Source organism: Hyla sarda, chromosome 7 (genome assembly GCF_029499605.1).
Source record: "Hyla sarda isolate aHylSar1 chromosome 7, aHylSar1.hap1, whole genome shotgun sequence".
In the NCBI taxonomy this organism is placed as follows: domain Eukaryota; kingdom Metazoa; phylum Chordata; class Amphibia; order Anura; family Hylidae; genus Hyla; species Hyla sarda.
Genome location: NC_079195.1, coordinates 128,760,301 through 128,787,317, shown reverse-complemented (window position 1 = coordinate 128,787,317; position 27,017 = coordinate 128,760,301). Strand labels below are relative to the sequence as shown.

The window sequence follows — 27,017 nt, the reverse complement described above, 5'->3', positions numbered from 1 at the left end:
CCATAACTTTTATTTCTTTATCCACAGAGCCATATAAGGGTTTTGTTTTGCAGGATTAATTGTACTTTGTAATGGCACCCTTTTATTTTACAATTAATTATATAGTGCGAAATCAAAGAAAAATTGTGTGGAATGAAGGCGTGCTGGATTAGCAGAATTACTATGGCAAGCACTTTACCAGGCCTCTGGCTGCCATAGTACATTATTACATTGCATGGGTAGTGATTGGGCACTTAACAGGAGCGGCACTTGTAATTTAGCCTTTTTAATGCTGCTATCGATAACCACATTTAGGGGTTAAATGACCAACAGCACCCACCATCTGTAAAGCGAGTTCGGCTCCTAAGGGACAAAAGTGTGCAGCCATAGTTTTGCATTTTCAGCTCAAGGTAAAGAATATAAGTGAGATGTTTATCAGAAAATTATAAAGTAAAAGAAAAGTTTCCTAGTCTTGTTTTCTTTCTGTGGTTTATTTCCCTATTTACCTCTTTGGAGAGCACCCCATCTTTCCTTGCAGTTTTTGATAGGTTTGTATCCCAGACAGCTCATTATCTGCACTGATGGTAAGACATGGCGATGCACTTAGACCTGGATCTGCATTCCCTCAGCACAGGTTATTAACATCCTGCGGCTGTCACAGGAAAAAATGTCTTAAAATAGGTATTGAGCCCAGAAGTGCAAGGAGGGGGCTTAAAAATAACACCTAGTAACAGTGTCATTGCGCAAAGCAGCAAATCAAGATATGGCCTAAAGTTTTTTTTTTTTCCCTATACACAACATTACAAGAAAGAATTGTATTTATTTACTAGCTATAATTGACTGTCATTAAAATGATGGAAGTGTCATTCTGTGCCCAGGCACACACTGACTCACAGAAAAGGTAAGAAAATGTAATTACCATTTAACTCCTTACTTAATGGTAGGTCCCAGCTAAGAGAACACATATCTTACAACAGCTCAGACAATCATAGAGGAATACCTAAAAAACTGGTTTGGGTGCAGTATAGGTGTGCGACCTCCTTAGACCACAGCTTTATGGATCTATTTAGAGCTGAACCAAAGTTGCGTAACTTTGTAAATGGTGTTAATCTCTAGTATTGATCTTGATTTATAGTGTCTATGATAGTTCATGGCCAAAATACTGTCTGTATATTCTACTGGTTCTTGTTGAAAGCAGTTTACATGCAGATCCCCTGCAGTTCAGCTGTTGTTCACATGAATAGAAGGAAGAATAAAAGGTGACACCATTACATAGATATGATGTGAGGAGGCCATTTACTGGTCAGAGCTCCCCCTCTCACTCTCCCTGCACGTTAACCTCTGCACATGCCACAAAGAGTGCCTAGAAAAGTCCATAGGAACGCCTGCATCGGCCACAAAAATTGCCTAGAAAACTCCACAAAAACATTAAAGAGAATCTGACAGCTTGAAACCCATGCAAAATCCAATATACCGGGTTAACGTGAGGATGAAGAACTTTAAAATATTTCTCTTTTTGGTGTCTTCTGTGCAGAGTTCTGTCCTTTTTTATTCATATTTCGCTTTGGCGTGCGATGGAGGCGGGGAGCGGGCTCGCCCATCTGACCTGCCTCATAAATATTCACTCCCTGGCCTACTCCTTCCATGAATATTATCTACAGTGGGGAGAAAAAAGTATTTAGTCAGCCACCAATTGTGCAAGTTCTCCCACTTAAAAAGATGAGAGAGGCCTGTAATTTTCTTCATAGGTATACCTCAACTATGAGAGACATAATGAGAAAAAAAATCCATAAAATCACATTGTCTGATTTTTAAAGAATTTATTTGCAAATGATGGTGAAAAATAAGTATTTAGTCAATAACAAAAGTTTATCTCAATACTATGTTATATAGCCTTTGTTGGCAATGACAGAGGTCAAACGTTTTCTGTAAATCTTCACAAGGTTTTCACACACTGTTGCTGGTATTTTGTCCCATTCCTCCATGCAGATCTCCCCTAGAGCAGTAATGTTTTGGGGCTGTCGCTGGTCAACATGGACTTTCAACTCCCTTCAAAGGTTTTCTATGGGGTTGAGATCTGGAGAATGGCTAGGCCACTCCAGGACATTGAAATGCTTCTTGCAAAGCCACTCCTTTGTTGCCCGGGCGTTGTGTTTGGCATCATTGTCATGCTGAAAGACCCAGCCACGTTTAATCTTCAATGCCCTTGCTGATGGAAGGAGGTTTTCACTCCAAATCTCACGATGCATGGCCCCATTCATTCTTTCCTTTACACGGAACAATCGTCCTGGTCCCTTAGCAGAAAAAACAGCCCCAAAGCATGCTGTTTCCAACCCCATGCTTCACAGTAGGTATGGGTGTTCTTTGGATGCATCCTTTCTCCTCCAAACATGTTGAGTTTTTACCAAAAAGTTTTACTTTGGTTTCATCTGACCATATGACATTCTCCCAATACTCTTCTGGATCATCCAAATGCTCTCTAGCAAACTTCAGACGTGCCCAGACATGTACTGGCTTAACTCCTTAACGACGAAGGATGTATATTTACGTCCTGCGTTGGCTCCCTCGATATGCCGCGGGGTCACGTGGTGACCCCGCCTCATATCGGGTCGGTCCCGGCGGCCATCAACGGCCGGGACCGGCGGCTAATATAGGACATCACCGATCACGGTGATGCCCTGTATTAAGCCTTCATACGTGGCGATCAAAGTTGACCTCCGTGTCTGAAGCGAAAGTGAAACTATCCCGGCTGCTCAGTCGGGCTGCTTGGAACTGCCGCAATGAAATTGCGGCGTCTCTAACAGCTTACAGGACACAGGGAGGGACCCTACCGGCCTCCTCGGTGTCCCATCGGCGAACGGCTGCTCAGTGCCTGAGATCCAGGCAGGAGCAGTCAAGCACCGATAATACTGATCACAGGGATGTTAATACATGCAAGTGATCTGTGTAAAAGGTCAGTGTATGTAATGTTATAGGCCCCTATTGGGGCTATAATATTGCAAAAAAAAAAGTGTTAATAAAGAACATTTAACCCCTTCGCTAATAAAAGTTTTAATCACCCCCCTTTTTCCATAAAAAAAATAAGTGTAAATAAAAATAAACATATGTGCTATCGCCGCATGTGTAAATGTCCGAACTATAAAAATATATCGTTAATTAAACCGCATGGTCAATGGCGTACACGTAAAAAAAAATTCCAAACTCCAAAAAAGCTTATTTTTGGTCACTTTTAATACCATTAAATTAATACAAAGTGATCAAAAAGTCCGATCAAAACAAAAAGGGTACCGCTAAAAACTTCAGATCACGGCGCAAAAAAATGAGCCCTCATACCGCCCTTATAGGGGTCAGAAGAGGACATTTTTAAACGTATAAACTTTCCTGCATGTAGTTATGATTTTTTCCAGAAGTACGACAAAATTAAACCTGTATAAGTAGGGTATCATTTTAACCGTATGGACCTACAAAATAATAAGGTGTCATTTTTACCAAAATATGCACTGCATAGAAACTGAAGCTCCCAAAAGTTACAAAATGGCGTTTTTTCTTCGATTTTGTTGCACAATGATTTTTCTTTTCCGTTTTGCCGTGGCTTTTTGGGCAAAATGACTGTCATTGCAAAGTAGAATTGGTGACGCAAAAAATAAGCCATAATATGGATTTTTAGGTGGAAAATTGAAAGGGTTATGATTTTTAAAAGGTAACGAGCAAAAAAACAAAATGCAAAAACTGAAAAACCCTGCATCCTTAAGGGGTTAAGCAGGGGGACACGTCTGGCGCTGCATGATTTGAGTTCCTGGTGGCATAGTGTGTTACTGATGGTAGCCTTTGTTACTTTTGGTCCCAGCTCTTTGCAGGTCATTAACTAGGTCCCCACCCTTGTGGGTCTTGTGATTTTTGCTCACCATTCTTGTGATAATTTTGACACCACAGGGTGAGATCTTGCTTGGAGCCACGGATCAAGATAGATTATCAGTGTCTTGTATGTCTTCCATTTTCTAATAATTGCTCCTACAGTTGATTTCTTCACACCAAGCTGCTTGCCTATTGCAGATTGTCTTCCCAGACTGGTCTGCAAATTTTGTTTCTGGTGTCCTTCGACATCTCTTTGGTCTTGGCCATAGTGGAGTTTGGAGTGTGACTGTTTGAGGTTGTGGACAGGTGTCTTTTATACTGATAAGTTCAAACTGGTGCCATTAATACAGGTAAAAAGTGGAGGAACGTGGAGAAAGTTACAGGTCTGTGAGAGCCAGAAATCTTGCTTGTTTGTAGGTGACCAAATACTTATTTTCCACCATAATTTGCAAATAAATTCTTAAAAAATCAGACAATGGGGGAGATTTATCATTGCTTTTAGAGCATTTTTTGTCTATGTTCAGGCGCAAGCAGCATATTTTGAGACTTTTATGCGCCTTTTGATATAGACAGTTTCACTCTCTTTGCTTACCCATAGAACTTTTTCTTTATGACTATGCAGTGGTCACTTATTTATCATTTGCGACTTTTGTCAAAAGTCGCTATTTTGTGCGCAAAGGTAAATTTTTAGGCGCAAAGCTACTCCACCTACCAGTAGGCGTGAGAATAATTTCTACCTTCCACAATTAAACCTTTAACCCCTTCCCGCAGAATCCCGTCTATAGACGGCGAATTGCACAGGTCCTTTGCGCATTCCGCCGTCTATAGGCGGCATTCAGTTAACCCGGCGATGCACGTCATCGCACAGGTTAACTGGCAGAAGTCCCGCTTTTACCAGCGGGGGACAACTTCTGCTAGCCCCACCCCAGGGCCAGGGATCCACCGATATCGTTTTTTTTTTAGGGCTGATACAGATAATCTGTGACCTTTCAGGCCGATAACATACCGATATTGTGTGCCTCCAGCTGTTGCATAACTACAACCCCCAGCATGCATGGACAGCCAAAGGGCATGCTGAAAGTTATAGTAGTGTGCCTCCAGCTGTTGCATAACTACAAGTCCCAGCATGCTCTTCTGTCACTGCATGCTGAGAATTGTAGTTTTGCAACAGCTGGAGGTTTGCCCGGCTATGCACTGACAAGTACTTGCCAGTGCATGGCCAGTATTTGTCAGTGCATTCGCATACCAACACTCAACCCAGGCCTCTGGTTGTTGGTCTGACTCTTTTTTTTTTTTCTTTAGAAACTGTGTACGTTAGACAACTTTTCACGCTAAAGAAGAGCTGCACCATATTCATCATTATGCTGCACATTATTGATGAATAAGGCGCACGCTAGTCAAAGTATAGACAAAAGGTGGAAATTTGATCTAAAATAGACCTTTCTTGATAAATCTCCCCCAATGTGATTTTATGGATTTTTTTTTTCTCATTATGTCTCTCATAGTTGAGGTATACCGATGATGAAAATTACAGGCCTCTTATCTTTTTAAGTGGGCGAACTTGCGCAATTGGTGGCTGACTAAATACTTTTTTGCCCCACTGTATGGGGAGTTTCCCTTAAACGTGAAACATTGTATAGACATAATATATAACAGTTGATAAATGAAAGTGTTAAGTACACTGATTGTATGCTTCAGTTCTCTTCTTTATTAGGGGACCGTGTGTTGCGATTCTCTGCTATATCAAAGGGCCCCTTCTTCTCGTGGAAAAGAGGGTTCACATTCCAATAGATGTATGACTTTTGGGTGATTGTTGGTGTGCGTAGGACTCTTGCCCCTATGGACAGTCATTTGTAAATGCTTTTACTTGCCATACAAATAAGTCTCGCTAAACAATTTTTTTTTTTCTTCTAGGATTTCATCTCAGACCAGAGTACTGTCATCCTTAGTTGTCATGCTGCTCATGTTTATATTTACCACAGTGCTGGTTAAAGTAGATACTTCATTCTGGACTCAGCAATTCTTTGCTCTAACTTTGATATGTGTAGCGATTCTCAGCGGAGCATCAAACATCCTCACGGCTAGTGTTTTTGGTGTAACAGGACGTTTCCCAATGGAACACTCCCAATCATTAATATCTGGTAAATATTTTTTTTTTATATATATATATGGAAATGTGGAGCATTAAAGTAGCCATGTCATGAGATAACACAAAAACATGTCAAAAATGTTGATCAGTTTGGGGTTATTTCGTCAGACCTCTGCCAATTACCAGAACTATTCAGGAGAAGCATACAGTTATGTGCTTCACTTTCCAGCTCTCTGTAATCTCTGTCTCACTGCACAAGACAGGATCCATTATAAGTCTATCTATGAAGCTTGTCTCATGCAACGAGATGGAAAAGGCAGTGACTTGGGGTGAGCAAAGCATAACCGTGTGCTTCTCTTGGTATGTGGGGATGTGAACACTCACATCCTCGCGGTCAAAACCTGCAACATGTCAAAAGTGTTTTTTTTTTTTTTTTTTTTTTTTTTTTTTTTTTTTTTTCTAGCAGTGAAAACACAAACCTATAAATCAGTTTACTGCAGCAACTCCAAAAGTGTAGAGGTCAAGTGATTTGGGCATAACCTGTTTGAAAAGTACAGAGGGTGCTAATGTGTATGCATATAACCCAAGATACTGCAGTGTTCTCTTGGATAAGCTTAAACAGCTGATCCAGTTGAGGTGCTTATATTTGTACTTCTACTGATCAAAGATTGGTGGCCTTTACTAATAAGCCATCATTTTTGAAACCTGCATAACCCCTTTAGGTTTTCACTTACTGGAATAGGGTTGCAGAGCAGCACCTTATCCACCTGCAGTGAATGGGATGCGATGTTACACCAGACTACAGCCCCCTCGTTCTTAGGATTTTAGGGGTTCCTAGAGGACAGACCCATTTGGATCATGAAATGATGACATAAGTTGGGAAACCCCTTTCATGGGAATACTAGTATTAATGTGTCAGAAGAGAGAAATCATCTTTTAGATCTTTACACCTAAAAGAGCAAGTAAAATTTGATAAAAATTTGTAGCGTTCCCAAATGATACTGACCACACCTTCTCATGTGCAAGTAATACACTGTTCAAAAAAATAAAGGGAACACTTAAACAACACAATGTAACTCCAAGTCAATCACACTTCTGTGAAATCACACTGTCCACTCAGTAAGCAACACTGATTGGCAATCGATTTCACATGGTGGAAATTATAGGCAATTAGCAAAACACCTCCCAATAAAGTAGTGGTTCTGCAGGTGGTGACCACTTCTCAGTTCCTATGCTTCCTGATTGATGATTTGGTTACTTTTGAATGCTGGCGGTGCTTTCACCCTAGTGGTAGCATGAGACGGAGTCTACAACCCACACAAGTGGCTCAGGTAGTGCAGCTCATCCAGGATGACACATCAATGCGAGCTGTGGCCAAAAGGTTTGCTGTGTCTGTCAGCGTAGTGTCCAGAGCATGGAGGCGCTACCAGGGGACATGGAGGAGGCCGTAGGAGGGCAACAACCCAGCAGCAGGACCGCTACCTCTGTCTTTGTGCAAGGAGGAGCAGGAGGAGCACTGCCAGAGCCCTACAAAATGATCTCCAGCAGGCCACAAATCTGGATGTGTCCACTTAAACGGTTATAAACAGACTCCATGAGGGACCGACGTCCACAGGTGGAGGTTGTGCTTACAGCCCAACACCATGCAAGACTTTTGGCATTTGCCAGAGAGCACCAAGATTGGCACATTCGCCAATGACACCCTGTGCTCTTCACAGATGAAAGCAGGTTCACACTGAGCACGTGACAAACGTGACAGTCTGGAGATGCCGTTTAGAACGTTCTGCTGCCTGCAACTTCCTCCAGCATGACCGGTGGGGTGGCATTTTTTTTGGGGGGGGGCGCCTCACAGCCCTTCATGTGCTTGCCAGAGGTAGCCTGACTGCCATTAGGTACCGAGATGAGATCCTCAGACACCTTTTGAGACCATATGCTGGTGTGGTTGACCCTGGGTTTCCGTCTAATGCAAGATAATGCTAGAACTCATGTGGGTGGAGTGTGTAAGCAGTTCCTGCAAGAGGAAGGCATTGATGCTATGGACTGGCCCGTCCGTTCCACAGACCTGAATCTGATTGAGCACATATGGGACATCATATCTTGCTCCATCTGTTACACCACAGATTGTCCAGGAGTTGGCAGATGCTTTAGTCCAGGTCTGGAAGGACATCCCTCAGGAGACCATCCGCCACCTCATCAGGAGCATGTCCAGGCATTGTAGGGAGGTCATATGGCCACGTGGAGGCCAAACATACTACTGAGCCTCATTTTGACTTGTTTTAAGGACATTACATCAAAGTTGGATCAGCCTGTAGTGTGGTTTTCCACTTTGATTTTGAGTGTGACTTCATATCCAGACCTCCATGGGTTGATAAATTTAATTTCCATTGATAATTTTTGTGTGATTTTGTTGTCAGCACATTCAACTATGTAAAGACAAATGTATTTCATAAGATTAGTTCATTCATTCAGATCTAGGATGTGTTATCTTAGTGTTCCCTTTATTTTTTTGAGTAGTGTAGTTGATAAGAATGCGCAGTTCCTAAATGATACTGAGTATACCTTCTCATGTGCAAGTAATTTTTTTCTATAATGTTTTAAAAGCAAACTCTTGTCACACTTGCCTATAAGTATAATGGTGTGTTTACATTTCACATTTTTATTGTATTTCTGCCACAGATATTCACCTTTTTTTATTTTTTTTTAAATCTTATTCCCCACAACAAAAATGCTATGAAAACACACGACCAGACCCTGGCCGCACACAGAAATATAATTTTTCATCCAGAGAGATTTCTTCATGGTACTCATGTTACACATAGTCACAATGCTGTTAGTTTTGCCATTTGAGCATTTTTCGTGATTCAAAGAATTATTGTGAGGAAGCAAAACTAGGTAAAGAAACCTAGAGAAACATGTTTTCCTATATTGAGCAACACAGCTGGTAGCCACAGCCTCTTGTTTTGGTGATAGCCTCATATTAACCCTGTCAGTGCACTCTGCGTGTAACTTGGTCCCTGAGACATGGCAGTGATTTCATATTTTCGGCGCAGACTTTTAGCTTGAATGGTTGGAATATTATTAAAAACAATGTTTTATTTTTACTTTTGTTACCACCATATAATAGAAATTTGTTGTCTAGAGCGGCTCTGGTTAGTTTATCGTGACCTTCCGTTGCCTGTGCTATGTTATTATTTTGTTCAATATTCCTTAACCCCTTTAGGACCCATGACGTACAGGTACGTCATGAGTCCGCTCCCGTTCTATAACGCGGGGCCACGGTCATAGCGGGTGTTAGAGGCCGGTACCCGTGGCTAATAGCGTGCAGCACTGATCACGGTGCCGCTCGCTATTAACCCTTTTAGACGCGGCATTCAAAGTTGAACGCCGCCTGTAAAGTGAAAGTAAAACTATGCCGGTTAGCTCAGGGAGCTGTTCGGGATCGCCGTGGCGAAATCGCGGCATCCCGAACAGCTTACATGACAGCCGGAGGGTCCCTACCTGCCTCCATGCTGTCCGATCGCCGAATGACTGCTCAGTGCCTGAGATCCAGGCATGAGCAGTCAAGCGGCAGAATCATCGATCAGTGGTTTCCTATGAGAAACCACTGATCAATGTAAAAATCTGTGTGTTCAGTGTTATAGGTCCTTTATGGGAGCTATAACATTGCAAAAAAAGTGGGAAAAAAAGTGAATAAAGATCATTTAACACCTTCCCTAATAAGTTTTGAATCACCCCCCTTTTCCCATTTAACAAAAAAAAAAAAAAACTGTGTAAGTAAAAATATGTGGTATTGCTGCGTCCGGAAATGTACGTATTATAAAAATATATTGTTCATTAACCCCTTAAGGACAATGGACGTACTCCTACGCCCCCGTTTCCCAGTCCTTAAGGACCAAGGATGTAGGAGTACGTCCTGTCCATTCCCGGCCCCCCGCCATTAGCCGGAGGGGAGCCGGTGCCCGAACGATTTCAGCAGGCATCGCGGCATATCGCCCAGGGGGGTCATTATGCCCCCCCATGTCGGCGATGGCCACAGATCGCTGGACAATTCAGTCCAGCGATCTGCGGCGATATCGGGTCTCCAGTGACCCGGTGACCCAGAATTACTGGCAGAGACGGCCCCGAACAGCCATAGCCAGCAGGCGTGAGGTGGCACTGGTGCCACCTCACGATCGACCTGATTCGTCGGCCGGTTTACCGGCCGACCAATCGGGGCGCGATGCTCCGGGTGTCACTCCCGCAACCCGCTCCGCCCCTCTCCCGTAGGACGTGAGCGGGTGCGGAAAGAAGACCCCTGGTGCTGGAGACCCCGATCCCCGGGGTCAATGTTGGGATCGGGGCCCCAGGAGCAGCGACAGCGGCGGCGAGGGACTGACCTGATGCGGCGTGGAGCAGCAGCAGAAGGTGAGTGACAGCCTCCTGCTGTTGCTAAGCAACAGCTCCCAGCATGCAAAAAGGGCATGCTGGGAGCTGTAGTTATGCAACAGCAGGAGGCAGACCACCACAACTCCCAGCATTCTCTTATGGGCATGCTGGGACTTACGTTTTTTTCTATGGAAAAGTGTACCTTCAGCTGTTGTATAACTACAACTCCCAGCTTGCACAATCAGCTAAAGTGCATGCTGGGAGTTGTAGTGGTGCATCTGCTGGTTGCATAACTACAACTCCCAGGATGCCTGTTGGCTGTCGGTGACTGCTGAGAGTTGTAGTTTTGCAACAGCTGAAGGCACACTGAGTTAAGTAGCAAACCAGTGTGTCTCCAGCTGTTGCATAACTACAATCCCCAGCATCCCCAGCCATAGTAGTATGCCTCCAGCTGTTGCATAACTTCAAGACCCAGCATGCCCTTCTGCTGTCCGTACATGCTGGGGGTTGTAGCTTTTGCAACAGCTGAAGGCACACTGGTTGCAAAACACTGAGTTTGTTACCAAACTCGGTGTTTCACAACCAGTGTGCCTCCAGCTGTTGCAAAACTACAACTCCCAGCATGCACTGATAGACCGTACATGCTGGGAGTTGTAGTTTTGCAACAGCTGGATGTTCCCCCCTCCCCAATGTGAACGTACAGGGTACACTCTCACATGGGCGGAGGTTTACAGTAAGTATCCGGCTGCAAGTTTGAGCTGCGGCAAATTTTCTGCCGCAGCTCAAACTGCCAGCGAGAAACTACTGTGAACACCCGCCCGTGCGACTGTACCCTAAAACACTACACTACCAAAAAATAAAATAAAAAAAACACTACATGTACACATACCCCTACACAGCCCCCCTCCCCTCCCCAATAAAAAAGAAAAACGTCTGGTACGCCACTGTTTCCAAACGTAGCCTCCAGCTGTTGCAAAACAACTACTCCCAGTATTGCCAGATAGCCACTGACTGTCTAGACATGCTGGGAGTTTTACAACAGCTGGAGGCCCCCTGTTTGGGAATCACTGTAGAATACCCATATGTCCACGCCTATGCAAATCCCAAATTAGGCCTCAAATGCGCATGGCGCTCTCACTTTGGAGCCCTGTCGCCTTTCAAGGCAACAGTTTAGGGCCACATATGGGGTATCACGGTACTCGGGAGAAATTGTGTTACAAATTTTGGGGGGTATTTTCTGCTATTACCCTTTTTAAAATGTAACATTTTTGGGAAATCAAACATTTTAGGTAAAAAAAAATTTTTATTTTGTTTTTACATATGCAAAAGTCGTGAATCACCTGTAGGGTATTAAGGTTCACATTACCCCTTGTTACGTTCCCCGAGGGGTCTAGTTTCCAAAATGGTATGCCATGTGGTTTTTTCTTGCTGTTCTGGCACCATAGGGGCTTCCTAAATGCGGCATGCCCCCAGAGCAAAATTTGCTTTCAAAAAGCCAAATGTGACTCCTTCTCTTCTGAGACCTGTAGTGCACCAGCAGAGCAATTTTCACCCCCATATGGGGTGTTTTCTGAATCGGGAGAAATTGGGCTTCAAATTTTGGGGGGTATTTTCTGCTATTATCCTTTTTAAAAATGTAAAGTTTTTAGGAAACCAAGCATTTTAGGTAAAAATTTCCAAAATGGTATGCCATGTGTTTTTTTTTTTTTTTTTTTTTGCTGTCCTGGCACCATAGGGGCTTCCTAAACGTGACATGCCCCCCAAAAACCATTTGTCGCTCCTTCCCTTCTGAGCCCTCTACTGCGCCCGCTGAACAATTAACATAGACATATGAGGTATGTGCTTACTCGAGAGAAATTGGGTTTCAAATACAAGTAAAATTTTTCTCCTTTATCCCTTGCAAAAATTCAAAAATTGGGTCTACAAGAACATGCGAGTGTAAAAAATTAAGATTTAGAATTTTCTCCTTCCCTTTGCTGCTATTCCTGTGAAACACCTAAAGGGTTAAAACGCTGACTGAATGTCATTTTGAATACTTTGGGGGGTGCAGTTTTTATAATGGGGTCTTTTATGGGGTATTTCTAATATGAAGACCCTTCAAATCCACTTCAAACCTGAACTGGTCCCTGAAAAATAGCGAGTTTGAAAATTTTGTGAAAAATCGGAAAATTGCTGCTGAACTTTGAAGCCCTCTGGTGTCTTCCAAAAGTAAAAACTCATAAATTTTATGATGCAAACATAAAGTAGACATATTGTATATGTGAACCAATTTTTTATTTTGAATATCCATTTTCCTTACAAGCAGAGAGCTTCAAAGTTAGAAAAATGCAAAATTTTCATTTTTTTCATCAAATTTGAGGATTTTTCACCAAGAAATGATGCAAGTTACCATAAAATTTTACCACTAAGAAGAATATGTCAAGAAAAAACAATCTCAGGATCAGAATGATAACTAAAAGCATTCCAGAGTTATTAAAGTTTAAAGTGACAGTGGTCAGATTTGCAAAAAACGCTCTGGTCCTGAAGGTGTAAAATGGCCTGGTCCTTAACCCCTTCAGGACGGAGCCCATTTTGGCCTTAAGGACCGGAGCGTTTTTTGCACATCTGACCACTGTCACTTTAAACATTAATAACTCTGGAATGCTTTTAGTTATCATTCTGATTCCGAGATTGTTTTTTCGTGACATATTCTACTTTAACATAGTGGTAAATTTTTGGTGAAATCCTTTTTTGGTGAAAAATCCGTAAATTTGATGAAAAATTTGAAAATTTAGCATTTTTCTAACTTTGAAGCTTTCTGCTTGTAAGGAAAATGGATATTACGAATACATTTTTTTTTGGTTCACATATACAATATGTCTACTTTATATTTGCATCATAAAATTGATGAGTTTTTACTTTTGGAAGACACCAGAGGGCTTCAACGGTCAGCAGCAATTTTCCGATTTTTCACAAAATTTTCAAACTCAGTATTTTTCAGGGACCAGTTCAGGTTTGAAGTGGATTTGAAGGGTCTTCATAGTAGAAATACCCCATAAATGACCCCATTATAAAAACTACACCCCCCAAAGTATTCAAAATGACATTCAGTCAGCGTTTTAACCCTTTAGGTGTTTCACACGAATAGCAGCAAAGTGAAGGAGAAAATTCACAATCTTCATTTTTTACACTCACATGTTCTTGTAGACCCAATTTCTGAATTTTTACAAGGGGTAAAAGGACAAAATTTTTACTTGTATTTGTAGCCCAATTTCTCTCGAGTAAGCACATACCTCATATGTCTATGTAAAGTGTTCGGCGGGCGCAGTAGAGGGCTCAGAAGGGAAGGAGCGACAAGGGGATTTTGGAGAGTACGTTTTTCTGAAATGGTTTTTGGGGGGCATGTTACCTTTAGGAAGCCCTTATGGTGCCAGAACAGCAAAAAAAACCCACATGGCATACCATTTTGGAAACTAGACCCCTCGGGGAATGTAACATGGGATAAAGTGAACCTTAATACCCCACAGGTGTTTCACGACTTTTGCAAATGTAAAAAATAAATAAAAAATTTTACCTAAAATGCTTGTTTTCCCCCAAAAATTTTATTTTTAAAAAGGGTAATAGCAGAAAATACCCCTAAAAATTTGAAGCCCAATTTCTCCCGATTCAGAAAACACCCCATATGGGGGTGAAAAGTGCTCTGCTGGCGCACTACAGGTCTCAGAAGAGAAGGAGTCAAATTTGGCTTTTTGAACGCAAATTTTGCTCTGGGGGCATGCCGCATTTAGGAAGCCCCTATGATGCCAGGATAGCAAAAAAAAACCCACATGGCATACCATTTTGGAAACTAGACCCCTCGGGGAACGTAACAAGGGGTTAAGTGAACCTTTATACCCCACAGGTGTTTCACGACTTTTGCATATGTAAAAATTTTTATTTTTTTTTTACCTAAAATGCTTGTTTTCCCAAAAATTTTACATTTTTAAAAAGGGTAAAAGCAGAAAATACCCCCCAAAATTTGTAACACAATTTCTCCCGAGTACGGCGATACCCCATATGTGACCCTAAACTGTTGCCTTGAAATACGACAGGGCTCCAAAGTGAGAGCGCCATGCGCATTTGAGGCCTAAATTAGGGACTTGCATAGGGGTGGACATAGGGGAATTCTACGCCAGTGATTCCCAAACAGGGTGCCTCCAGCTGTTGCAAAACTCCCAGCATGCCTGGACAGTCAACGGCTGTCCGACAATACTGGGAGTTGTTTTGCAACAGCTGGAGGCTCCGTTCTGGAAACAGTGGTGTACCAGACGTTTTTCATTTTTATTGGGGAGGGGAGGGGGGCTGTGTAGGGGTATGTGTATATGTAGTGTTTTTTACTTTTTATTTTATTTTTTGTGTTAGTGTAGTGTAGTGTTTTTAGGGTACAGTCGCACGGGCGGGGGTTCACAGTAGTTTCTCGCTGGCAATTTGAGCTGCAGCAGAAAGTTTGCGGCAGCTCAAATTTGCAGCCCGATACTTACTGTAAGCCTCCGCCCATGTGAGTGTACCCTGTACGTTCACATTGGGGGGGGGGGGGACATCCAGCTGTTGCATAACTACAACTCCCAGCATGCCCGTTGGCTGTCGGTGACTGCTGAGAGTTGCAGTTTTGTAACAACTGTAGGCACACTGGTTATGTATCACTGAGTTTGTGACCTAACTCAGTGTTTCACAACCAGTGTGCCTCCAGCTGTTGCAAAACTACAACTCCCAGCATGTACGGTGCATGGTGTACGGTGACTGCTGAGAGTTGTAGTTTGCAACAGCTGGAGGCACACCGGTCGTGAAACACTGAGTTAGGTAAAAAAAAACTCTGAGTTTCACAACCAGTGTGCCTTCAGCTGTTGCAAAACTACAACTCTCAGCAGTCACCGACAGCCAACGGGCATGCTGGGAGTTGTAGTTATGCAACCAGCAGATGCACCACTACAACTCCCAGCATGCACTTTAGCTGTTTGTGCAAGCTGGGAGTTGTAGTTATACAACAGCTGAAGGTACACTTTTCCATAGAAAGAATGTGCCTCCAGCTGTTGCAAAACCATAAGTCCCAGCATGCCCATAAGGGAATGCTGGGAGTTGTGGTGGTCTGCCTCCTGCTGTTGCATAACTACAGCTCCCAGCATGCCCTTTTTGCATGCTGGGAGCTGTTGCTAAGCAACAGCAGGAGGCTGTCACTCACCTCCAACGATCCTCGCCGCACAGGTCAGTCCCTCGTCGTCTCCGCCGCCGCAGCTGCTCCTGGGGTCCCGATCCCAACAGGGGCGCCGGGGATCGGGGTCCCCAGCACCGGGGGTCGTCTTCCCGCACCCGCTCACGTCCTCCGGAAGAGGGGCGGAGCGGTGCGGGAGTGACACCCGCAGCAGGCGCCCTGATTGGCCGGCCGGTAATCCGGCCGACGAATCAGGGCGATCGTGAGGTGGCACCAGTGCCACCTCACCCCTGCAGGCTCTGGCTGTTCGGGGCCGTCAGAGACGGCCCCGAACAGCCAGTAATTCCGGGTCACCGGGTCACCGGAGACCCGATTGACCCGGAATCGCCGCAGATCGCTGGACTGAATTGTCCAGCGATCTGCGGCGATCGCCGACATGGGGGGGCATAATGACCCCCCTGGGCGATATGCCGGGATGCCTGCTGAACGATTTCAGCAGGCATCCGGCTCCGGTCCCCAACCGGCTAGCGGTGGGGGCCGGAATTCCCACGGGCGTATGGATACGCCCTCGGTCCTTAAGGACTCGGGATTCAGGGCGTATCCATACGCCCTATGTCCTGAAGAGGTTAAGGGGTTAAATGGCGTACGGGCAAAAAAAAGTCCAAAATAGGACTTATTTATAAATTTTTTCATGATATAAAAAGTGACCAAAAATGGTAACGCTAAAAACTTCAGATCACGGCGCAAACAATGAGCCCTCATACCGCCCCATACGTGGAAAAATTAAAAAGTTATAGGGGTCAGAAGATGACAATTTAAAACGTATACATTTTCCCGCATGTAGTTATGATTTTTTTCCAGAAGTTCGATAAAATCAAACCTATATAAGTAGGGTATCATTTTAATCGTATGGACCTACAGAATAAAGATAAGGTGTCATTTTTACCGAAAAAATGTACTGCATAGAAACTGAAGCCCCCCAAATTTACAAAATGGCGTTTTTTTTTTTATTTTGTCTCACAATGATTTATTTTCCCGTTTCGCCGTAGATTTTTGGGTAAAATGACTGACGTCATTTCAAATATGAATTGGTGGCACAAAAAATAAGCCATCATATGGATTTTTAGGTGCAAAATTGGAAGAGTTATGATTTTTTAAAAGTAAGGAAAAAACAAAAATGCAAAAAACGAAAAAAAAAAAACGGGTCCTTAAGGGGTTAAAAGCCAGGCATATGTTGTATATAAATTTTTACTGGTAGATTGCGGTGTTCTGATAAAATATATGCTATACATTTTTTTGCAGTTTTGTGATGTGATTGAAGGCTAAATACTCTAATTTCCTAATATCATAGCTTCTGTAGTAATTATTCATGGGTAATTTATTCATAGTTCCATTAATAACTCTGTATTGTGGAATTTGAATTCAAAGAGAATTGTACCATAACAGCCAATTTTTATATATGTAGCTTGATCCTTATGTCATACTTCCTTCAGAATTTTGTTATCCTACCAAAAGTTGATAAGAATTACCGTAGTGTATTCACATGTCAGAATTTCAGCATGCGGAATTCCTCGTCAGATTAAAGCCCAATAGACTTCAATGGGATTCTGCACTCCCATTCCCACTTCAGAATTTCTGCATGGAATCCGCACCCATTCTGCACGAAATCTGCACAAGAAACCACCCAAATTAATGCGGGCGCGGAATTGCTGAGGATGTGCAGAAATTCTGCCATGTGATTATAGCCTTAGAGTGAGATAGGAGTTTGGCTGCAGGATCAGACTACACTGGGTTTGTTTGTAGTCTTACCTTGGACACCATTAGTTATAGACACAAACCAATTGATTTCCAATCGACCCCATTTAAAATATTTAAAGGGCTACTCCAGTAGTAAACAAAAGTTCTCAAATGAACTGGTGCCAGAAAGTTACAGATTTGTAAATTTACTTCTGTTTGTTTAAAAATCTTAATCCTTCCAGTACTTATCAGCTGCTGTATTCTCCAGAGGAAGTTGTGTAGTCTTTCCAGTATAACCACAGTGCTTTCTGCTGACACCTCTGTTTGTGTCAGGAACTGTCTAGAGCATGAGCAAATTCCCATAGCAAACCTGTGTTACTTCGGACAGTTCCTGGAAAGAACTATACAGTTTCTTTGTAGTATACATCTGATTAGTACTGGAGGGATTAAGATTTATAAATAGAAGTAATTTACAAATTTGTACAACTTTCTGGCACCAGTTGATAACATTTTTGTTCCACCGGAGTACCCCTTTAAACAATTTTGAACTTTTTAGAGGTTATTTCACAGGGAGGGGGAGGCTGAGCTAAAAGCATCATCTATTTCCTTATCTATCTAATGGTGTCACTTTTCGATTCATTACTGTCTGCGATGATGAGGAGGGCACTGCTGGAATGTGATCTGTACAGAGAAGGAAGTCTTAGCTTAGTTCTAGGCTTAGTAGGCAGAATAAAGACTGCAACATTTTTTAAATGTAGATCATAAATTCTTAAAATGAAGGCTTTTTTTATTTTTTCACACCATAGGCCTTTTTTTGCTAATACATTCCCTTTTAAACAAGTGGCTAGGATTCATTGTATGTTTATTTATGTCCAACAGTGGGGTAAGTCTGCGCTTAAAAATTATTAGTAAAGTTGTGAAGCAACATACCTGGAATGGCACTGATGGGCAGAAGAAGCAGGGCAGCCATTGGCATGTAGTATGTCCTTGCAGTCATCCGTGTGTTTTTCTAATGACAAAGACTTTTCTGGGATCAGCTTCATTTGCATGTCTGATCAGTTAGTAATACATTTTTATGAATGATGAGTCCCCTGCAGGATTTTATATGGTGTTGTTTTGTTCTGTGCTTCTATTCTCACTCCTACATTTGTCAAGTCAACAGACACTTAGATTATTTATTATTTGTAAATCTCTCCCTCAGGAAAGAAATGGGACATTTTAATGCATTTGTTTTAGATTTTGGCACGCCTCATATTTGCCCCATGTTGTGAATATTTATATATATATATATTTTTAATGACTTCAAAAATAAAATTCCCTGGAAAACAGAAGCATTTCTATGCGGGCAGTCATATAAATATCTATGATCCATATGTGTGTAATGGTAGGACCTATTTAATATACTGTATAAGAAGTCATTAAATAAGCTGTACTTAGTAGCTACCTTTGTAACTGTCCTAACTCAAGATAAAAAAAATATATATATATACATGATGTATAAATGCCGTGCATGGTCTATGTCCGAATACTGGAGATAAGTGAATTGCGGGTTATATCCCATTGTAATGATCTCCTGGAGTGAGGAGAGCTGTCACGAGGCTTCAGTCATCGGTTTGTGGGAACAGCCTAATAAATAAAGCTATTAAATAACTTTCCATGCACTTGATGTTAGCTGTTTTACATTACTGTTATAGCGCTCTTAAAATAGTTTAATATAATATTTTTAACACTAAAACTGTTTTCCACCAGGCACTTTTAATAGAAATGTACAGTATTTAGCAATATAGTGTAGGTTGAGCAGTTTCTACGAAAATTAATAGAATCATGTAACAACTACTACTGATACATACTTCAATGCATCATTTACTTGAAGGACTTGCCTCTCGTATCTAGAACACTTCCCCATGTGATACAACACAATGGAATTTTATCATTACATAATTTGGTTAAAAAAACCTCTTACATGACTTGCGCCACATTTATAGACATTTTATAGATAATATTTTTGCCTCATACTAAAAAGAGACATGACTTATCTGAAAGATTGTGTGGCTTTACATTTCATGGTTATGTAAGAATGCCTATGGTGTTTTTAAGGTCACAATGTGCAGCTGGGAATATATATGTGATGTATGCTATCCCGGTTTACAGTTAAAGGAGATGAAGCTGAAAGATTCTTCCAGGAGTTATAAATGGTAGATACACACAAAGGTGCTCGTTGGTTATTGGTTGCAGTTCGGATCATTTACAGATCATAGATATTAAGTAATTGACTCAGTACCTGGTGATCAACAGCAGAAGCCCAGCAGGAAGTGACAACCAGGCCAGGATTATAAAAACATCCCATCCCAGCAGCGGCATCTAGGTGGGAGCTCATCCAATATCACCCCGCGATTGTGACTGCTGGAGCTAATAGCTGCCATGGCAGCTGGGTGGCTAACATAGGCTCAAGGCATGCCATGGCTATATGACTTAGCCACGGCATAATACATTGCCTGTCACCTTAACACCTTAACGACCCAGCCCATTTATACCTTAAGGACCCAGCTATTATTTGAACATCTGACCACTGTCATTTTAAGCATTAATAACTCTGGGATACTTTTACCTTTCATTCTGATTCCGAGAGAGTTTTTTCATGACATATTCTTCTTTATGTTAGTGGTAAATTTTCGCTGATACTTGAATAATTTCTTGGTGAAAAATTCCAAAATGTGATAAAAAAAATTGAAAATTTAGCATTTTTCTAACTTTGAAGCTCTCTTGAGTAAGGAAATGCCTCATATGTGGATGTCAAGTGTTCGGGCGCAGTAGAGGGCTTAGAAGGAAAGTAGCGACAATGGGATTTTTGAGAGTGAATTTTGCTGAAATGGTTTTTGGGGGGCATGTCACATTTAGGAAGCCCCTATGGTGCCAGAACAGCAGAAAAACCCCACATAGCATACCATTTTGGAAACTAAACCCCTCAAGGCATGTAACAAGGGGTCCAGTGAGCCTTAACACCCCACAGGTGTTTGACGACTTTTCGTTAAATTCGGATGTGTAAATGAAGAAAATTTTTTTTCACTAAAGTGCAGTTTTTTCCCCAAATTTATCATTTTCTCAAAGGGTAATGGGAGAAAATGCCCCCCAAAATTTGTAACCCCATCTCTTCTGAGTATATAAATACCCCATGTTAGGATGTAAAATGCTCTGCGAGTGAACTGCAATGTTCAGAAGAGGAGTCACATTTAGCTGAAATGGTTTTTGGGGGGCATGTCGCATTTAGGAAGCCCCTATGGTGCCAGAACAGCAAGATAAAAACATATGGCATACTATTTTGGAAACTACACCCCTCAAGGAACGTAACAAGGTGTTTGGCGACTTTTGTGAAAGTTGGATGTGTAAATGAGAAAAAAAAAATTCACTTAAATGCAGTTTTTCCCCTCAAATTTTACATTTTCACAAGGGGTAATAGAAGAAAATGACCCCCAAAATTTGTAACCCCAGTTGAGTATGGAAATACCCCATGTGTGGTCATCAAGTGCTCTGCTGGCGCACTACAATGCTCAGAAGAGAAGGAGCGCCATTGAGCATTTTGAAAGAGAATTTGTTTGGAATGGAAGTCGGGGGCCATGTGCGTTTACAAAGCCCCCCGTGGTGCCAGAACAGTGGACCCCCGCACATGTGACCCCATTTTGGAAGCTACACCCCTCGCAGAATTTAATAAGGGGTGCAGTGAGTATTTACACCCCACTGGCATTTGACAGATCTTTGGAACAGTGGGCTGTGCAAATGAAAAATAAAATTTTTCATTTTCACGGAGCACTGTTCCAAAAATCTGTCAGACACCTGTGGGGCGTAAATGCTCACTGTACCCCTTATTACATTACGTAAGGGTTGTAGTTTCCAAAATGGGGTCACGTGGGGGTGGGGTCCATTGTTCTGGCGCGCTAAGGGGGCTTTGTAAACACACGTGGCCTTCAATTCCGGACAAATTTTCTCTTCAAAATCTCAATGGTGCTCCTTCTCTTCTGAGCATTGTAGTTCGCCCGCAGAGCACTTTACATCCACATATGGGGTATTTTCTTACTCAGAAGGAATGGGGTTACACATTTTGGGGGGGCTTTTTTTCCCTTGTGATAATAAAAAACTTAGGGCAACACCTGCATTTTAGTGATATATTATTATTTTTTTTTTTCATTTTCCCATCCAACTTTAATGAAAATTTGTCAAACACCTGTGGGGTGTTAAGGCTCACTATACCCCTTGTTACGTTCCGTGAGGGGTGTAGTTTCCAAAATGGTGTCACATGCGAGTATTAATTTTTTTGCGTTTATGTCAGAACCGCTGTAAAATCAGCCACCCATGTGCAAATCACCAATTTAGGCCTCAAATCTACATAGTGCGCTCTCACTCCTGAGCCTTGTTGTGCGTCTGCACAACATTTTACGTCCACATGCATTACAAATTTTGGAGTTCTTTTTTTGCTTTTAACGCTTGTGAAAATAAAAAGTATGGGGCAACACCAGCATGTTGGTGTAAAAATTTTTATTTTTTTTACACGAACAGGCTGGTGTAGCCCCCAACTTTTCCTTTTCATAAAGGGTAAAAGGGAAAAAAGACCCCCAAAATTTGAAATGCAATTTCTCCCGAGTACGGAAATACCCCATATGTGACCCTAAACTGTTTCCTTGAAATACGACAGGAAGTGAGAGAGTGCCATGCGAATTTGAGGACTACATAGGGATTGCATAGAGGTGGACATATGGGTATTCTACGCCAGTGATACCCTAAAAACACTACACTAACACATAATAAAAGGGTAAAACACTACATATAAACCCCCTTAAACTGTCCCCCCCCCATTAAAAATGAAAAATGTATCGTACTGCAGTGTTTCCAAAATGGAGCCTCCAGCTGTTGCAAAACAACAACTCCCAGCATTTCCGGACAGCCACTCACTTTCCAGGCATGCTGGGAGTTGTTTTGCAACAGCTGGAGGCTCCGTTTTGGAAACACTGCCGTACAATACGTTTTTTATTGGGGGGACAGTTTAAGGCGGTGTGTATATATAGTGTTTTACCCTTTTATTATGTGTTAGTGTAGTGTTTTTAGGGTACATTCACACTGGTGGGCGTTTACGGTGAGTTTCCCGCTAGGAGTTTGCTCTGCGGCGAAAAATTTGCAGAAAACTAACTGTAAACCTGCCCGTTTGAATGTACCCTGTACATTCACATGAGGGGGGCAAACCTCCAGCTGTTTCAATACTACAACTCCCAGCATGTACTGACAGACCGTGCATGCTGGGAGTTGTACTTTTGCAACAGCTGGAGGCACACTGGTTGGAAAACCTTAAGTTACCTAACTCAATATTTTCCAACCAGTGTGCCTCCAGCTGTTTCAAAACTTCAACTCCCAGCATATACTGATCGCCGAAGGGCATGCTGGGAGATGTAGTTATGCAACAGCTGGAGGGCTACAGTTAGAGACCACTGCACAGTGATCTCCAAACTGTGGCCCTCCAGATGTTGCAAAAGTACAAGTTTGGCCGTGCCGTCCATCTTCGCTGCTGGGACCATCCAACTAGTGATGCTGGAGCGGAGAAGAGGGCCTCCCGGTAAAGATGTACGGCCCAGACCGGCTCACCCTCCCCACCGGAATGCGGACGGTCCCTGCAGCTACTAAGCAACATGACCGATAGAAAATTGGGGAGGTGAGTAGACAATGAGGTGAACCTATATGATGACAGAGGGGCGGTCTGGATGATGATAGGGGGAATATAGACTGGGGGGTGATGATGCCAGGTGGGTTACTCGGGGGGTGATGAAGACGGGGGTCTGGATGATGACGGGGGGGGTTGACAGGGGGGGTCTGGATGATGACAGGGGGGATGATGTATTTTCCCCCCTAGGCTTATACTCGAGTCAATAAGTTCCCAGGTTTTGGGGGTAAAAGTAGGGGCCTCAGCTTATATTTGGGTCGGCTAATACTCGGAGTATATATATGGTAATAAGGTATACATACCTCAAAATTGTTAGTTTATGAAAGACAACTCAAGCTATTGTACAACTGCATCATCCACAATAAAAAAAAATTATGCTTTTTGAGATGATTTAAAAGGGGTTAAAACATAGTTGCCTTGATAATACTCATTAAGGGAATATCTACAAACAGAGCAGTCCTTTTTACAGTACTTGAGCTTTCATAGATTCGGTGGATTAACAGATTAACAAACAAGAAAAGGAATCAAACTTCACAGATTGACAATTCTTCTTTTCAATGCCTAATACTAAATGTACTAGTATAAGAGGCACTTCTACTAATATTTATTGTGTTCAGTAGAATTGAGTTTAATTCACTATAATGAGCTGTAGTGATGAAGAAAAATGTAAGGGTTTTCTAATCCCACTGCAAAAGTACTTGTCACAAAAAAAATAAAAAAATAAAAAAAAGATGTCTAGAATAATATAAAAAAAAAATAGCTCATCATGAAGAGGGATTACGTATCTGTATGTTAGCATGCAAAACTTTTGGTACATTCAGGATAAAAGCAGCCTCAAATAAATCGTGCTGAGAAAACAAGTATCCATTTTTTTTTTTTTTGGTTATTTTTTGCTTATTTAAGGATTGGCTGGAGACTGAACAGTGAGGAAAGGATTCTGGTGAAGCAAGCTGCCTCTTAGCTAAATCAGCCTAATCTCTGCTTCCAAACCCACTTGTGTTTCTTTTGCAGTAAGCATTCAATAAAAGATTACACAAAATAGATGTTTCCTTGGATATATTGGGATTGTTTTATTTTTAAGGCCTTGTTAAAGAGAACCTGTCATCAGATGTATAACGTGCCGCAATGGGTTCTATGTGGTAAAATGTTCTTTCTTACCATCCCCTGGAGACATATGTGCAGGGATGGTGGGGATATGAAGTTAGAAAGTCCCCCCCCCCCCCCCACGGCCCCATAAGTACCTATACTCACCCAGTCCTGCTGCTCCGGCTGTAAACACGTCCCCTCAGCATGATTGATAGCCCGGCCATGCCCTGTATCATTCCGTCTGCTTAGGCAGAAAAGCAGTGATGCGGGCTGTCAATCACACTGAGGAAGTGCGATTGCAGCGGGACTAGGTAAGTATAATACGCTTAAAATTAAGCATAAAATATGCTGTGGATCTGTCCATGTGAACCTACCCTTAAAGGGGTTCTCGGTGCTTACACATCTTATCCCCTATCCAAAGGATAGGGGATAAGATGCCTGATTGCGGGAGTCCCGCCGCTGGGGACCCCCGGGATCATGCACGCGGCACCCCGTTTGTAATCAGTCCCCGGAGCGTGTTCGCTCTGGGTCTGATTACCGACGACCACAAGGCCGGCGGCGTGTGACATCACGCCTCCGCCCCCGTGTGACGTCACGCTCCGCCCCTCAATGCCCCTCCGCCCCCTCCCATAGGCTTGCATTGAGGGACGGAGCGTGACATCACTCAGGGGCGGAGGCGTGACTTCACATGCCACCGGCCTTGTGGTCTTCGGTAATCAGACCCGGAGCGAACACGCTCCGGGGACTGATTACAAACGAGGTGCCGCGTGCATGATCCCGGGAGTCCCCAGCGGCGGGACTCCCGCGATCAGGCATCTTATCCCCTATCCTTTGGATAGGGGATAAGATGTGTAAGCACCGAAGAACCCCTTTAAGCAGTGTTCTCCTCATCATTGCTTGTAGGATTAGAGAGAAAGGTGAAGCCAGTATTTAGGGAAGATAGGATCAAGCCATTATTAATAGGTAATGGTCAGAGCGCAGCCTCTCTAATTGTAAGCTTCTCTTTTAAGAACATTAATGCATAGATTCTGCACATTTCCACTATAGCCTCTTATTTTCATATGTTACGCCACAAAATAATATATATATTTTTTTTTTTAGGCCAGGCAATGGGAGGCACAATCAGTGCTTTGGCAGCCATTTTGGACCTGTCCATAGCATCTAATGTTACAGATAGCGCTCTTGCTTATTTTCTAACTGCCGATGTCTTCATTCTTATATGCATTGTTGTGTATCTGATCCTTCCCAAGATAGAGTACTCCAGGTAAGATTTTAATGTTGTACCATATCAGTAAAGCATTAGGATTGAAGTGTTGCCTGCATGTATGAGTGGTGATCGTGTTTTCAATAGGTTTTCACTGTTTCTTCACTGTAATTGGAAGATAGGCTGAATCCAGATACTTGACTGATTAGGATATTCTAACCGAGAATCCATTCCACTGAGGGTGACATTGAAATAAACATTAAACCTTGGAATGACTGATGATGTTAAATCTTTACAGTTTGTTTACTATTTGCTTTCAATAAGCACAACATTAATACCATATAGTTAGTTCTCAATACATTATAGCACTTTGAGTGCTGGGGAATTACTTTCCATGTTGAAAAGGTTTTTTTAGGGCCCTGTGCAGTTATCAACACCTAATGTCAAAAGAAGCAGCATTCTTTACATTAGTAATTTAATGGTGCGTGTAGCAGTACCTTGCATGTAACACAGCTAGAGAGCACTGGTAGAAAAAAGTGCAGTACATGTAGCACAGGTAGAGAACAATACAGTGCATGTACCACAGGTAAAGAGCAACTCAGTGAATGTACCACAGTTGTAGAGCAGTGTATGTAGTGTAGGAAGAGAGTAGGGCTACACGATATATCGCAAAAGCAATCGAATTGCGATTTTTGCTTTTTGCGATCTAGCTTTACGCAAGGGGGAGGAGAATGTGGCAAGGGGGGAATGTGGCAAGGGGGGAATGTGACAAGGGGGGGGGAGAATGTGACGGGGGGAATATGACAAGCGGGGATGTGACAAGCGGGAGGAGAATGTGACAGGGGGGGAGGAGAATGTGACAAGGGGGAGATGAGAAATAAGCGGTGGGCATAAAATGGGTAGTTAAATGTGAAATGGAGGCGATTGGACATGAAATGGGGGGATTTCACAATTTTTTTTACATTTTTTTTATCGCATTGCATCGCATATCGAAATCGCTCATTTTCCCCATATCGTGCAGCCCTAGTAGATAGCAGTTCAGTGAATGTGGCATAAGAGTACAGTATATGTAATACAGTGCATGTAGCTAAGGTAAAAAGGAGTACAGTATACATAATGTAGGTAAAGAGAAGTCCAGTAAATGTAGCACAGGTGTAGAGCAGTACAGTTTATACAGAAGTATTACAATATACATTAGTAGATTGTTGGTTGTAGTCTTTAAAGTGTTACTGTCATTAGTAAGAAAATTTAAAAAAATGCTTAAATCAGTGTAGTAATGTGCCCTAAGACCTGTATTAGGGTGTTTCATCTTTCCAAAGATGTGATTTTCATATGACTTTGCTTACACCCCTAGTCTCAGTGATGTAAAAGATATATATATATGCAAAAATTTCCTCAAGATTGGATAATGTTTAGGGGTTGCACACATTGATCACTTTTATCTCCAAACTAGCAAAATTTCTAATATTAAAGGGGTAGTCCAGTGGTGAAAAACTTATCCCCTATCCTAAGGATAGGGGATAAGTTTGAGATCGCGGGGGGTCCGACCGCTGGGGCTCCCTGCGATCTCTCTGTACAGGGCCCCGGCTCTCCGGCCAGATAGCGGGTGTCGACCCCCGCACGAAGCGGAGGCCGACACGCCCCCTCAAGACATCTCTATGGCGGAGCCGGAGATTGCCGAAGGCAGCGCTTCGGCTCTGCCATAGAGTTGTATTGAGGGGGCGTGTTGGCCGCCGCTTCCTGCGGAGGTCGACACGCCCCCTTCCCGCGGGCTGTCGGGGCTCCGTACAGGAGATCGCAAGGGGCCCCAGCGGTCGAACCCCCCCGCAAT

At 42.7% G+C, this 27,017-nt stretch overlaps 1 protein-coding gene across 1 annotated transcript in view; it reads left to right on the top strand.

The window, feature by feature from the left end:
* SLC29A3 (solute carrier family 29 member 3) overlaps nt 1-27,017 on the top strand; it is a 62,069-nt gene that overhangs the window by 10,895 nt on the left and 24,157 nt on the right. Inside the window, exons 4-5 of the mRNA XM_056530721.1 lie at nt 5,749-5,975; nt 25,084-25,246. Of these exons, the coding sequence (XP_056386696.1) occupies nt 5,749-5,975; nt 25,084-25,246 (390 nt within the window). The remainder of the gene's footprint in view (nt 1-5,748; nt 5,976-25,083; nt 25,247-27,017) is intronic.